Below are 16,829 nucleotides of genomic sequence, written 5' to 3' on the forward strand. Positions count from 1 at the left end.
TAGTCAAACTTTGACAATTCCTATTAATTTTAGGTATTCACATTTATTTTGACCTTTTAATTTTATTACTTAATTTCTCTCTCTGCATATGTATAATGTATATTAATTATATATGTATATATCTGCTTTAATTTAGCTTTTGAATCAACGGAGTAAAGCAATTATGGTTCCTAAGTGTAATTAAAGAATCTGTAATATGATACAGTGGGAAAGGTCTGTGGCAAAAAATGACTATAGGCATGTCAGTTTCACACTGAAAACCATCAGATGATGAAGTATGAGATGAACTGAGGTAAATCCTTTTACATCTCATACTTCATTCCCTTGTGCCCACAAGCTCAGTAACAGTCTGGTCCCAATCCAGTCTCAGGTACATGAGTCATGACTCGAAGCAGATCTGGATATGCCCCAGTTTATCCCTATCATCCATTCATGTGTCCATCCAGCCATCTTGCCAGAAAGCCTTACTGAGGCTCTACTGTGTTAGGCACTGTGCTAGCACTGAGGGTATAAAACATCGTGAAGCAAGTTCTTGTTTGTGAGACCTAAGGAAACAAGAAGGCTTGAAAATTACCTAAGAACTTCAAGCATAATTTGTGGACTCTCCGGAGAAGGCAGATTGAAACGGATCTAGTCACACAACAGACCTAAAATCCTTCTACCATTCATTCAGTGTGCTCCTTCCCCCAAATGACTTTCATCAGGAAATGTTTAGGGAGTGTACAAAGAAAAGGAGACATGACATTCATTAATCCTCCCTCAAAACATACAAATTCCCAAAAGTTTTCCTAGGACTGACTGTTGACTATGTGTACATCGAGAGCTGTTTCTCTCTCTCTCAAAAAAAGGAAATCTTTTCACATCACCAAAGACTACGATCACCTAGGAGAACTGTTATGTCTGCTCATTCCAGATGCATTTTGCATTATTACTAGCCTCGTTCTACATGAATTCTCAAATAAGTTCCATTTATTTCTGGCTCATAAAGGCCTGGGTTTCACTACAAATGAGAATGTTTGAGTCCTGAAGATGATTAAATGTAGTAACATTTAAGATATTTCTTTTCCTCTCTGTAGCACTTTATAGGAGTCACTTCATATTACTGGGATCAAGGGATTCAAACTGGGGGTGGCACGGAATGTAGTTTAGAATCTTGGCTTTGAAGTCTGACTACCTAGGTTCAACTCTGATCATTCTACTACCATTTGTGTGATGTTGGGATAAGTCACTTAATTTATGCTTCAGTTTCCTCATCTGTGAAAAGGGAACAATAGTAATAGTGCCCAAATTTCATAAGGTAGTTTTAAGAAATAAATTAGACAGTTCATTAAAAGAGACAGTATTATACAATCTGATTTACATGTTAGCCATTATTATTATTCCCATCTTGGAGAGAAACACGGAGTGAGGGATTTGGAACCTGGTTTGTTATATTTGGGTATGCTGTAAATTGTCATGAATAACTATTACTAATCCATCCCACTAGTGAAATGACTCAAGTAAAGGGAGACCAAGTGACTAATTCAAGTACCTCTACTAAATTAAGATGGAATTAAAACCCAACAAAGCATTTCCAAAGCTTTCCTACTTGGGTTTCTCTCAAGGGGGTATTCATTACCAGCCTTGGCACTTATACCAATGGCACATCTATGGACTCTGCAACTGAGTTGAAAGTGCTTCACCCACCTTGATGTTCATAGGGTTATTAACCAATATTTACGAAGTACCTGCAGGATGTGTGGGATGGTCGTCTAGCACGAAAAAGTTGTCTTCTCAACTTTGTAGATTGGAAAACAAAATCAAAAGAAGACATGGGGGGCTACCCTGGTGGCGCAGTGGTTGAGAGTCCGCCTGCCGATGCAGGGGACACGGGTTCGTGCCCCGGTCCGGGATGATCCCACATGCCACGGAGCGGCTGGGCCCGTGAGCCATGGCCGCTGAGCCTGCGCGTCCGGAGCCTGTGCTCCGCGACGGGAGAGGCCCCAACAGTGAGAGGCCCGCGTACCTCACACAAAAAAAAGAAGTCACGGGCTTCCCTGTCAGCTCCAAAACCACAGGAGGGGTCAAGAGTACAAAGAAATACTGCTTCTCCCACCACCCATCCTGTAGCCCAGATCTCTGTCCCTCAGACCACACACAATCTCACTGCACTTACATTTAGCAAAGTTTTTAAACTATTTATCTCATCTGTTTTCCTTTATCTCCTAATAGTTATAAAGCAGATTCATGTAGTCCTTGGAATCAAAGTTAACATGAATTTTATTACAAAGCAGGGCTAGAATTTATTCATGAGATAGGATGATGTTAAACTCCACTTATTTATTGAAGCTATAAATTGGAGCACAGCAAATTAAGATACGGTATATACCTTTCACAAGAGTTACATTTTTTATTAAAGGAAATGGTAACCATATTTTGAATTCTTAGGAGTAAGATATAACCCTTATTAATACCACCAACACACCAAAAATCCTTTTAATTTGCCTGCCTTCTAATTTTAGTGTTAAGAGGCTTTAAAGAAAAATTTTCTTTATGAATCTAATTTGTTCATTAGTATAGCAGGATATATGTCATTAACTTTTATAATTATTAAAGGTCATGGTTCTCCCATCTCATCTCTCTGAAAAATAGTGTTCCATAAAAATAAAATAGCCAGGTCAATTCTAACAGAAATGGTTGTAAGTTAATTTGTTTTTTTTTTAATTTTCCTAATCTCTTTTTAAGGGTAAGTTTTTGGGGAATCTCTTTTTTCTAACTACTTTCAACAAGCATCAAAACAATCTATGATGCTAACTATAACTTTAAAAGCTACAAAATCTACCCCCATTCATTATGCACATTTACTCTTATGATTCAACTCCGCAGAGTAAGGGCTTGGACACTTCTACTGTGGCAATAGCTAAGAGATTCCAAGAGTCACATGCTATAGTTTGATAATCACTCCACAAATCCATGCTCCATTAAACTAGATCCAATGAGGATTCTCAGCCCACAAAACCTGTAGACAGGGCAATATGTCTTCTCTGAAACATTCTCAGGGGATATAGCTTCCTATAAGGATGTTCATCAATACTGAAAATAGTATTTATCTTTTAAAAAACTCTTTACAGTAGGAAACAGCTAATCTTCTGATCAATTTCTAGCTAACCTGGGAGAAAAAAAAAATCCAGGTTTAGATACTAGCTGAGTGAAGTTAAGCACCTTCCTTAAGCATTCTGGACCTTAATTCTCTTCTTTGTGAAATAAGAAGATATGAGATGACATCTAAGTTCCCTTCCAAATATGTAATTCTGTATACCTTACCTGGTGATAGTGATATTTATAAGCTCTGTGGAGTTCACAAGCACTGTCACACAACAGTCTTGTGTGATCCTCATAACTGATTTTCAGAAGTAGGTAGGGGAGTGATCACTGTGTATTTTACCCAGTGAGTGTGCTGCTTTTGATATCCAGTAGGATTCACTAGGGACCCTCGATCTAAAGCAGAATCCAGAAAGATTTAGTTTTCAGGAGTCAGAAAGACTACTTTATAAAATAATTTCTTCCTACTCTGTAGTTCCTCATCATGAACCCTTCAAACAAAGCCTTACTTAAAAGAAAAATATTTAAAAAGGGAAAAAAAGTCATGTTATGTGCTTCTGCTGATGCTGCCCCTTACTGCGTGTTGATTTTAGGTTGAAGATAAAATGTAATCGCCACTTGATAAGTATCTTTTGAGTGAGGATGAGCTTCCTCCAGCTATTTGAAATTTTTAACAGCACTTGAGGCTTAGGTAAAATTGGGTTTTTATTTTTCTTTTTGCAGCTTACCTTTGCATACTATTTTTATATAGGTTGGAAATTAACAAGTAAAATAGTTTACAAAAAGAGAGAAAAAGGAGACCCTTACTACTAAAAATAAGTATTCTGAATCCAGAGTGGAATTCTGAGTATCTCTGATGTCTTGCCAGTACCTTTACTTCAAGAAGACACAAAAAACAATTCCTCAAAAATACGTGTAAAACTTTACAGTTAGGGCTTCGCTGGTGGCGCACTAGTTAAGAATCCGTATGCCAATGCAGGGAACATGGGTTCGAGCCCTGGTCCGGGAAGATCCCACATGCTGCGGAGCGACCTGTGAGCCACAACTACTGAGCCCGTGCTCTAGAGCTCATGCTCCACAACAAGAGAAGCCACTGCAATGAGAAGCCCGCGCACCGCAACAAAGAGCAGCCCCGGCTCGCTGCAACTAGAAAGCCCCTGCGCAGCAATGGAGACCCAACGCAGCCATAAATAAATAAATAAACTTTACACTTAATAAAATACTACAACAGATGTGATATTTCATCTTTGCAACAATTCTGTAAGGTAGATAAGCTTGTCACAACCAAGCTCCCAATTATTCTTCATCTCAGAGGTCAAGGAATTTCTTGAATAAATGAAATCTAAAAGACTCATTTTTGTCATTATATTTAACCTCTTCCTGACCTCATTTCTCATCAAAACCATCATGAGAGGTGAGAAATAAAAGCAGTATACTATTTGGTCTGCTCACTTTCCTTCTCTCTCCCTGCCCATTACCCACACTCCTCCTGGAAGTGCAAAGAAGCAAGAAAACAGCCAAAGGATGGGGAAAACAGAAAGAAAGGAGGAGAAACAATAATCTAATCAGGTAGCTACCAGTTGGCTGTACAATGTCATAAAAAATTAAGTCTACAATTGAAACAGAACATATTATCAAATCTTGATTTTACAACATTTTATCGGTCTGAGTTTTCGTATATAACAACAGTTTGGATGGCCATTATAATCCATACTTAAGAATCTGAAACAGTGCAAATTGCAATAAGATATGCTTTTGTCTTGATGTAGATGTATTACAGTCTATCTTTTTATTGACATTTAATAATCCACATATAGCATAAGAAAAAATTCTCAGGCAGAATACTTAACTCAGCAGAGTTTTATACATATCAGGATATTCTATTCATAACATCTCGTATTCTCATCTTTTGGGATATGTGCCTTTTCACTATGCAAGGTCCCAAAGGCTCTCAAAGTACTAAGTCATTTTCTTTAAAGTTTTTCTCTTCTAATTCAGAATATTGTCTTCAAATATGTTTGGAAGTTGAACTAATTTTAATTTCTCCTTCACAGAAGAGGAAAACTACATGCCTTCCCTTTAACCTTTGTAAAACTTGAGTTATTGAGTATATATCTAATGGAAAATAATCTCCAAGCTGTAGTTAGAATCTAGCAATTTTGTAGTGGGCATAATTTTGAATAGAAATGAAACGATCTCTAAGCATGATAGTGGTTCAATTAAAAAAAAGTATCGTAATGCCAACTGTCCTTAAACATACAAAACCCCTCAATTCAGCAACGTCTCACAAATTCACAGCTACAGCTCTCACAATCAAATTAACCTTTTCTACCTCAAAAGAATTCAAAGGACTTAAATATGATTGTCCAAAGTGATGTGACACCAGACACACCTTTAGCTCTGATCTGATGTCATTTCTTTAATCAATAAAAACCAAGACAACATTCCTGTCTTCCACCCCAACCTTTCTGCAGCAAGCTTCGAGAATTTGAAAAGCAAACCTCTTGTTCACTTCTCTATCCACAGATTTCTCCATCCATACAACGTATATGTGTCGCCAACAAAAACTGAGGAAATGAACTTGTGACAAACTCATACACATTTTGAAACAAACAGAGCCAAAGTTTAAAAATATGATGGCCTTTCACGTAAAATAAAAAGCCTAAGCAAGAGGTGCTACTTTTCAACTTTCAACTTTTTCTAAAAATTACTAAGACTTTTTTTGTAATGGAGAAACATAGTTGTTGAGCTATGATTATTTAGAATAAAAATCCAAGTATAATCATATGAATTTTATGCATCCACGTTTCACCTTTAACCAAGACATTAGAGTAGCAAAAAGAAAAAAATAATTCTGGTACAACTTAATCCTTAAGAAAAAAACAACTAAAACAACACAAAGCTACTATAATCTTTCCACATCTCAGGCACTATATTTTTCATTAAAAACTATCATACAAGCAATCAATCTAATAAGTATCTCACAAATGGATTGTACCATACATTTAAAATTATTTGCATGAGAATCTCAAAGCCGCTGTCAAGACCCTGTGAGATGGCATTTTCTGAGGCATGATCACATACTACAACTGCCACATTAATTCAAGGCTGCCACAATACAATGAGTGAACCAAAATATAACGCTTACCTTATTATAAATAACTGGCAAGTTACAGACACTTTTCAGCTTGCAGCTATATAGCATAGCTGATTAGAAACAAACAAAACATCTTTCACTCCAGTGACAGAACTGCATCTTCAGACTTGGCTTTCTTTACTGAATCCCGGCAAGAGAGGCTGTTCTCCTCCAAGGGCTAGTAGCAGCCTCTTCGCAGATAGCACTTGCTGCTCTGAACGGCAGCGACTTAGAATGAAAGTAAGAGGAACCCGTGATGTTTAAACACGGTTGCTTCACATTCACAGGATATGACTCAACTCTCTCTCAAATCAGTAGGGACACAGTTTCCCCTCATAAAACTTAGATTGCGTAACAAACATCACATTTGGGGGTCTCAAATGTTTACAAACTAAAACTGAAAATTTTCACCCGCTAAATCATACGTGCATTTTTAGTCAACTTCTTCCCTGTGGCACAAGTCGCAAATGGAAATTCGAATAATAGCATGGCACAAAGAAAAACTACCCTGCTTGCTCTCCACAGTGAATCAGTATAATGTTATTAAATGTGTGTGAACTTGCCAACATCCCTCTGACAGAGATACAAAAAGAGGCACACTAAAGTCACTAATGTTCCATCAGTGCAAACACAGTGTAGGATAAAACTCTATTTTAACATGCAAGAAGTAGCAATTCCACAAAACACAACAGAATCTTCTTCACTAAGTAGAGAATGGAAATAGATCTTCGTGGTTTGCTGTCGCTGATTCCCACAGAAATTCTGTCCTACGCTGTCATTACCGTGTGATGCGAGCTCTACCTACCTCTCCAACTCAGAGCCTTCCTTTATCTGTTTCGTGAACATTTCTAAAGAAACATGACTAATGACACAACTTCTCTAGTAACTGCGGCAATTTTCTGTGCTTTTCCCACCTCCCAATACCTCTTAACTCTGAGCTGTACTAAGCTTAATCACACATTGAATTATGATGTTTGGACACCTCAGTCAATAAACATTATAGACATAGACCCTTGGAGAAAAATCTACTACATAAATTCAGTTGCCATCACCAACAGCAAGGACAAAAAAATGAAAACACACATGTCAATCATAGCAAATACACTGAAACCATCTAGACCAGGACTGTTCAGTAGAAATATAAGGTGAGCCACATATGTAATCTTAAACATTTTAGTCATCACATTAAAAAAGGGAAAAGAAACATGTAAACTTAATTTTAATAATGTTTATCCTAATATATCTAAAATATTATCATTTCAACCTAGAATCAATATAAAATTAATTAAATATTTTATAATTGTTGTACTAGCCTTGGAAAGCTAATGTGTATTTTACATTTATACTACATTTTAATTTGAACTAGCTACATTTGAGTACTCAATGGCCAATACATGGCTAGTGGCTACCATATTGCTTCAGCATAGGTCTAGAGTTTTGGGTTCATTCTTAGTCCTCAGCTGCAGTTCAAATGCTCTCTCTTCAGAGAAGGCTTCCCTTACCACCTTGCCTGAAACAACCTTCTCCAATTACTTTGCATCTCATGATCCTTTACATTTCCTTCACAGCCTGGAATTTTCTTCTTTATTTGTTTGTTTACTTATTTATAGTCTGTGGGCCCTAACAAGAAGGTAAGAAACCTGAGGGATCTTGTTGTGGTCAGTATTTCATCCCCAGCCCCTGGCATGGTGATCAGTCCATAGCAAAATTTAATAAACATTGTTTAATAAATGAATAAATAAAATACAGAATTTGTATTATGGATTGGCAAATAGTAGAATATTAAGAAATGTGATTTAAGACCAAGTATCTATCATGTTGTTGATACAATCTACCATTGTCACTGAATATTTAGCAAATATATTGGGTAACACTTTCCTAAATTGAAAAACTATCTCTTTTTCATAATGATAATGATCCTCAATCTATAACATGCTTTCTTCTCACACACAATATTATATAGAAACAATATACTTGTTTCATTACTCTAGCAAAGATTTTGAAAGATACTTATAAGAATCCTTTGGTCCTTATGACATAAATCTAGATACCATTAGTAGATCTATTTATCTGCTACTCACAAAAACATAAAATACTATCTATAAGACGTTTGTAGTGACAATTATATATTTGCCTGAGCAGCAACGTGCCTCCTCCTTCTACTAGTATCATAATCCTGATTTTTATCTAGCAAATCACCTATTTCTCCCTCCCTCTCAACCCATGTGGTTTACATCATGCTGACCTAGCCCCAGAAGTGGGCATGTGACCCAGGCCTGACTGACCACAGCGCTGCAGTGATAGGGTCAAGGATGGGCACATGATCCAAGCTGGTCCAGTGAGAGGCAACCCTTACACTTTTGCTGACATTGGGAGAGAGGCTGTAACGTTTGTAGAATGTAAGTCGGGAACTGCTGTTTGACATATTTGCTACCACATGAAGTGAGGCTGTCTGAAAATGAGGCCAACCAAGAAAAAGCCAAAGTCGAAGATGAGAAAGGCAGATTCTGGACAACACTACTGTAGTTCCTAGATCTGGCCATTCAGTAACTCATATCTGCCCTCTGCTGTAATGATGGATGTACTAGAATATTCACTGCAGAGTTTTTTATAATAGTAAAAAACTGGAAACTTTGCAATGGGCCATGCACAATGGAATAGTTAAATAAATGAGTTATCTATACTAAGGAATATTATGTAGCTAATAAAAACACAGGCTATCTAGATGCACTGACACGCAAAGCTCCCTAAAAGACATTACATGGAAATAACATGTTGCAGAAAAATACATTATCCCAGTTCTGGGTACATGAATTTTTATATACAAAGTCATAGAAAAGGACCTGGATGAGTGCACACCAATTGTGGACAAGTGGTTATGTCTGGGAAAGAGATTCAAAATAAGAAGGTGATGGGGGACAAGGAGAGAGCCAATCATTTTCCTTAGTTTACTGCCTATTGCATAAATCTCCAACATTTTTTATTTGTAGATTTGCGGTACGCGGGCCTCTCACTGTTGTGGCCTCTCCCAACGCGGAGCGCAGGCTCCGGAAGCACAGGCCCAGCGGCCATGGCTCATGGGCCCAGTCGCTCCGCGGCATGTGGGATCCTCCCGGACCGGGGCACGAACCCGTGTCCCCTGCATCGGCAGGCGGACTCTCAACCACTGCGCCACCAGGGAAGCCCCTGCATAAATCTCATAAAATGAAAACGAATTCGTATACTCCTTAGGTAATCTGAAAACAACATGTTTACATGTTTTACAACTCTTTAAAATAAAATAACAGGGCTTCCCTGGTGGCGCAGTGGTTGAGAGTCCGCCTGCCGATGCAGGGGACACGGGTTCGTGCCCCGGTCCGGGAGGATCCCACATGCCGCGGAGCGACTGGGCCCGTGAGCCATGGTCGCTGGGCCTGCGCGTCCGGAGCCTGCGCTCCGCGTTGGGAGAGGCCACAACAGTGAGAGGCCCGCGTACAGAAAAAAAAATAATAAAAATAAATAAATAAATAACAACTTGATATTTTATATTTCTCATCGTACTACATCATTCTCACTCTGAGTGGACTACTCTTGTTATTTCTTTAAAACAATGTAACAGAAATGAAAGTGCTCTTCTCTACCCCATTCTTTCCATTCTTTACTAGCCCAAATTTATGTGTTGTCTACTTTTTCAGTCTGGCTAAAAGATATGTTGAGAGAGACAAAGACAGGAGAGAGACAGATAGGAACAGACAGCAAGCTACAAGAGAAATCTCCAGTGCACCTTCTAAGATTGGCTAAGGTCTTTGATTTTTTTTTTCTCTTGGCCTCCTGAAAGCACTTTTAATTGACTTCATAAAAATACAGTTTGGATTTATTCAACTGTCAACATATCAACAGCCAAATATTTATAATAATAATCTTTATATTAATTTAGATAGTCTTGGATCACAGTAAATAAACTGGCCTATCATCAGCTCACTGAAAGCCTTCTGGTCTCTGAACTGGGCACAACTGCTTTCCTAATTAACATAAAATCTAAACCTTTATTGTTTTTTTTGGCTTGATCTAGTCCTCAGAAATCTTCACATTATCTTAGGTACCGCCTCCTGCTTTTATATTGCCTAGATTTCCACAGTATTCCCTCCTTAAAAATCACACAGCTGAAGATGCTCAGAGTGTGAGACAGGAGTCAGGGCCCTTTTGATGCTTAGTAAAGCTGAGCAGAATTGGAATTTACACAGTGCTGACACACTGATGTGTTTGCTAACAGTGAGTACTGCTCTATTTTATTCTCAAAGCCCATTTATCCTGGTAACTTAAACCTCCTACAGAGTCTGATGGCCTTCTCCTTCCATTATCCTTGCCTCCAATGAAAATCTTAACATTATGCCAAATTTGCTTCAGATTTCCTGGAAGAAATAAAACATAACAGATACAATGGAAGCCACCACATGCCCCTGCCTATTCTATCTCCTTCCATTCCCTCTTAAGGTAAACACTCTATAGGATTATCTTTCATCATCCCCATACAACTTTTTATATTTTATTAAATATGTGTTTATCCATAAACAAGACACTGATTTGCATGTTTTAAGCTTCATAAAATGGTAGCATGGTATATAGATGCTTTGGGTTGTTTTTTTTTTTTTTTTTTGCATAGCATTACCTTGAGGTTTCATGTAGTTCTACATAGTTTATTCTTTTCAACTGCTATATAGCATCCCAATCCATGCATCCATTCCCCCGTTGGTAAACTTAGGTTCTTTTTAATTTATTGCTATTATTAAACGACCCTAATTCTTGTACATGTGCAAGAATTTCTCTAAAGGTGAATAACAGGGGATAGAATTGTAGGGTTAAAGGATATACACAGCTTCACCTTTACTGGAAATTGCCAAACTGCATCCCAACATAATTAGACTAATTTACAATTCAATCAGCAGTGTATGAGAGTCTTCCTTGCACTAGATTCCGAGAAACAATATCCACAGTACTGATATTCCAGACCCTGACATTTTTGCCATTTGTTTGTGACTAGTATAGTATCTCAGTGTTTTAATTATGGTTTCCCTGATTACTACTGAAGTTGAGCATCTTATCTAATTATCATTGGGCTTTACCCTGTTGGGTTGTTTGTCTTTCTTTTACTTATTTTTGGGAAGGTCTCTCTATATTACAGTTCAGCTCGTTTGTCAATTATATGAGCTATAGATTTCACCCTTCAGTGTGTGGTGTGTTTTATCATTGTTCACAATAGCTTTTGTGGTTTATTATTTTAAAATTTTATGTTTTTTCAATTTAAAAGTTTATTTTTTCCAGTTATTTGTCTATATTTCTTGAGTCAAAATTATGGTGAAAATTAAGTGTTCCTCAGGCATGATTCCTGAAGCATTTCCAAAAATAATGGCAGACTGCATATCTAGAGGATCTGAGATCTCCTATTTCCAATGAGTTCAGTTCATCAATTACTGAGTACTTGCTATGTGCCCCACACTGGGCACACACATGAAGCAGTCCGTATCATCAAGAAATATGGAGTCTAATCGAGGAAAGAAAACTTAGGAGCAGATGATGAAGATGGTGAAATGGAGAAATAACTCTGTGCCAGAGACTGTGCTAATTCATTACTTAATTTAGGACCGGTTTAAGTAAGATGGAGTAAATGTTATTGTAAGAGATATATACAAGATGCTATGAGGCAGAGAGAAGAGAATATGTTATTACCTTGCACCCCAAAGAGTATTCAAAAGATTACCTTGCACCCCAAAAGATTATTATTACCTTTTATAAAAGATTATATCAAGTAGTCAAATTTGAGGTAAAAGAGACCTGTGAGATACAGGAGGATCTACAACTGACATTTCTCTTTTCTCAAGCAAATCCATTTTCCCAAATAGGTCACTCATAAATTAATCCTAATTTATTTAGAAGATTAATAGGAATTAAGGGGCAGGTTATTCATTGGAAAAAAAATGCTTCCTTGGGAAGCGAATTCCTTTTTACGATCAGTAATCCAATCACATGATGACATTTTCTCCATTCATGAAAGTTAAAAAACAAAAAAGCCAGTAGTTCTTAGGAACCATAACAAATGGCAAATTTTCCTGTATCTGATTATTCATAATTTGTAATACTGAAGTTAAAAATAAGCTCTTGTTCCTTAAAGAAATTCCATGGTAAATACATCTATAAACAAAACATCCATATTTATCACTTTTGTAAATACAATGTTCATATTATGTTTCTTTCAGTGTAGGTAGTATCTAGAGCATTTTAAAAAGTAGAGAATATGAAAGTACTTAATATTCTTCACCCAGGAGGAAGAAAGGACTTGAGCTAGAATTAGAGAAAGGTGGCCAGCAGCATCACATATTTCGTCTGCAAAGATTAAGGGTATCCTACTTCCTTGAAGCTATCAGCTTTATACTTCAGTCTTCTATCACTGGAACCCTCTAGGACTTAAACTCAAATGTGTTTTCAATTTGTCACTTGGGGGTGACCGTAAAATGAATCTGGAAAAAAGAAAATAAGACTGCCCTTTGAGAATTAACCTTTGAAATAAAAATATAGTAGGTCAGAGCACATAGATAAATAAAGGCAAGTTTAATTGTCAGAATGAGACAAACTCAAACGCCTGAAGGCGTGTGCATTACCAGGAGGTAATGCATCAATGTCGTGCACCTGGTGGGGACCTGCATGAATGGACTGAAGGGCAGTACTCCAGCCTCATCTACAGGGGACAGTCTGTACTCAGCTCCGGAGAGTTGACCCCATGTGGGAAGGGCCCAGGAAGGCTAGGTCTCTGGATTTTTCAAATATTTTTTCCAATTTTTTTTCTTATGTGAATACTCCTGATTTTTAAATCTTAGCCTCTATATAGTATGAGACAAACTAAAGCTTTTGAAGGTCAGATGTGCCCATGGAAAAGCCAGTCTTGGATCCTCAGACATGACAATAATCTATTAAACATACTGATTCTGCCAGTAGAAAGACATGGTCCAGACAAGGAAATAGGTGCAAAGCAATCTCAGAAGCAAGCATAGGCCATGGCCATTCAAATGCTGGGCGAGGGTGCTCTGGGCTGGTGGCATGTCCCTTATTATTATAAACCTGCACTAATTCCATCACATCTATCAGTCTGAGAAAGAACTGTCTTCTGATTCCACGCTCACCAAACTACTTTCTGATTAGAATTTGGTACCCTGTTTACATGACTTTAGGGAGAACTTGCTGGAAATTTAAGGAATTTAAGGACAACTCAGCAGCTATGTCTCCCATTATAAATTAATAAGTTGGCAGCCTGGTTAGTGGTGGCCTGCCTACAGGCACAGAAAGGGCTGGGTGGGGACATGAGCCACCAGACCCCAGCAGTTTCACTTCTCATTGTAAATGGAAACATTGGCATTCTGATTCTGTACATTAGTCATATGAGCTTTGTTAATATGAGCGCAGCTCTGGGGGACAAATGGGCTCTGGAACTGGTGATGAGTGTGGTTTCTAGGCCCACAAGGCTTTGCGCCAGACCATGGATAGTGGCAGATGCCCTAACACAAGTCCACCCTGCAAGGCCTCCTGGGAGCTTAAGTAATTTATTTTACAACCTCACTTACCCTCACTCTTCCCCCATGGCCATACCTTTCAAAGGATTCCTATCTGATTCTATGAAGGTCCAGAAGTGACCTACAAGTGTGAAGTGAAGAATCAAAGAGAAAACCCAATGAACACGGAGAGAATGCCCACAGAAATGACAATCATATCTGCAATCATCAGCGCTAGGAAGCAGATAGTGTGCTATGTGCTTGCTAAAGACCATTCCATGTAATCCTCAGACACTCTGTGAAGCTAGTACTACTTTTGGCAATTATTTTACAAAGGAGGAAATGGAGGCTTAAGGAGCTTAAGTAAGCTGACCACACTTACACAGCTAACGAGTAGTGGAGTTGGGATTAGAATCCACACCTTTAAACACTACGCTCTTGTTGTCTGTATACTTTATTTCACTTCACTGTTTTTAACACCAAACATGCACTATGTACTTATTATATGCCAGGCACTGTTCCAAGTACTTTACCAATATTAACTAATTTCTTCCTCATGATAACCTTAGGAAGTGGGCACTAAAATATCCTTATTCTGATAAGGAAACTGAAGCAAAGAGAAGTTATGTAACTTGCCCAAGATTACACAGCCCGTAAGTGGCATAACCAGGATTAAAACATAGGCAGTCTGGCTCCAATGTCCACGCTTTCAGTTTTGTGCCACTCTTACAATGCTTCCTTGGAAGAAATGATGAAGATTCAAATTTCAAATGTTAATTTCTACACTATTGTAAGTGCAATTTTTCAGGAGGATAGACAGAAATACAAGGGGAAAAATTCATGCCATATCATTTCTCTTTATTATATACCAATTAGAAAAACTGCAATTCTTCTATATTTGATAATTATGAAGCAAGTAACCACCATAAAATATTACAGGCCTAGATACAATTATTCTTAGGAGATATATCCAAGGAGGTGACAAATTTAATTCTATACCTGTTTTTCCTCAGTATTGCAGAGGAAATTAAAGGAATACTTTTTATTTCTGCATTTATAAATTCTGGGAAGTAAAGACTGGAATACTTTTGAGAAATCTAAGATGAATCAAATATTCCAGAGTTTAATTTAAAGGTCATTTTCTCTTAGAAATTGAGGAAGCTTAATTTCAGAACAAAAGTGCATTGAACATAAAGAAATTGATGTGGATACATCCGACTTTAAACCACACTTTCTGTTAAACTGAAAATGGAACTTTCAGATCCATAAATTGCCAACTTTTATTAAAAATAATACTTTGGAATAGATTTGGTAAAAAATAACACCTTCTGACTCATGTAGTAAATGTGAAGGGAACATTTCTATTTAAATAGTGAGAAAAGGCCTTCATTGGTTCCTATGCCACCTAAACAATCCAATTTAGACCCTCCCAGACAGGGTCTACAAAGTTAACTCAATCCTGAATTCAGAAGATCTGTTTAAGTGTGGGATATGTTGCATTCCCCTACGGTCTCTGGTGTTTGATTAAGTTTATAAACTCTTTCCAGAAACTGTCATCTTGGGAGATAGAGCATGCTTCTGAACCAGTTCATAAACTGGCACTCAACAAAAAGAGACAATATCTATAATGCTTTCTTTCTTTCAGTTCTCTCTTCTCTGAAACGGCCCAACCATCTTTGCTTACACAATTCACGTAGTCTGGTCATCAAAACATAGCTTACTCCCCTAGCAGTACTGCTTCCCTAGTTTTATACCTGAGAATTCTCAATACAACCCACACTCGGGCCCCTCTCCTGGGGCCCCTTCATATTTCTCTTCTCATTCTCTTGCTACTTCCATTCTTCCTTGCATTGTCTCCATTTCATAAAACCATTTTAGGAATTTTAAAGTCATTTTTGAGGCAACATTCCATGGTTGTTAAAAGAGTAGGTTTTAAAAATCTGACTACTTTATCAGGGCAGCACCAGTCTTGGAACTCCCCGGCCTCCACAGCCAGCCACCTGGCAACCCAGCCCTTCCCACCAGCAGGTCAGCAACAGCCCCAAGACCACCTCCCAGGGCTGTGGAGCCAGATGCACTGGGATTTGGCCCTGCCCACCAGCAGGTCAGCAGCCACTGCATAAGGCAGTCCTAGCAGCCAACCAGGCTGGGGGCCAGCCCTGCCTACCAGCACACTACAGCAGTCAGCCCTGACACAACAGAAAGGCCCACACAGCCCACATGGGTGGTACCTCTAAAGCATATAGATCTGTTGACCAGAGGAGAATGTGCAACTGGACCCCACAGGACATCTCCTACATAAGGCCACTTCTCCAAGATGAGGAAATGTAAATGACCTACCTAATACATAGAGACAAGGCAGAGGATAAGGCAGAGAATCAGGCAAAATGGAGACAGAGCAATATGTTCCAAATGAAGTACCAAGACAAAAACCTCAGAAAAACAAAACAAAACGAGGTGGAGATAAGCCACCTGTTTCATAAAGAGTTCCAGGTAATGATCAAAAAATTCTCAACAAAGAGAATATTTCAAGAGAAGAGATGAATACAGTGAGAAGTTTAACAAAAAGTTAGAAAATATAAAGAAGATCCAAACACAGCTGAAGAATACAATAACTTAAATAAAAAATACACTAGAAAGAATCAACAGTAGATTTGATGATAGAAAGGAATGGATCAGTGAACTGGAAGACTGAGTAGTGAAAATCATCCAAGCTGAACAGAAAAAAATTTTTTTTTTTAAGAGGATAGTTTGCAAGACCACTGGGACAACATAAAGTGTACAAGATTTGCATTATACTCCCGGAAGGAGTAGAGAGAGAGAAAGGAGCAGAGAACTTTTTTTTTTTTAAATGTCTTTATTGGAGTATAATTGCTTTACAATGGTGTGTTAGTTTCTGCTTTATAACAAAGTGAATCAGCTATACATACAGAGAACTTATTGAATAATAGCTGAAAACCTCCCTAACTGGGGAAAGGAAACAGACATCTAGGATGCACACAGAGTCCCAAACAAGATGAACCCAAGGAAGTTCACACCAAAACACGTTATAATTTAAATGGCAAAAATTAAAGATAAAGAGAGAATCTTAA

At 38.0% G+C, this 16,829-nt stretch overlaps 1 protein-coding gene across 15 annotated transcripts in view; it reads right to left on the reverse strand.

The window, feature by feature from the left end:
* Positions 1-16,829, reverse strand: part of MCTP1 (multiple C2 and transmembrane domain containing 1) — a 541,379-nt gene that overhangs the window by 354,332 nt on the left and 170,218 nt on the right. The window contains exon 1 of one of the 15 annotated variants that reach the window (XM_067731249.1): positions 6,230-6,431. The exons of the other annotated variants lie outside the window; for them this stretch is intronic. Within the exon in view, the coding sequence (XP_067587350.1) occupies positions 6,230-6,286 (57 nt within the window). The 5' untranslated portion in view covers positions 6,287-6,431. Of the gene's footprint in view, positions 1-6,229; positions 6,432-16,829 lie in introns of those variants that run through there. 15 annotated transcript variants of the gene reach the window in all.

Source organism: Pseudorca crassidens, chromosome 3 (assembly GCF_039906515.1).
Source record: "Pseudorca crassidens isolate mPseCra1 chromosome 3, mPseCra1.hap1, whole genome shotgun sequence".
NCBI classification, from domain to species: Eukaryota; Metazoa; Chordata; class Mammalia; order Artiodactyla; family Delphinidae; genus Pseudorca; species Pseudorca crassidens.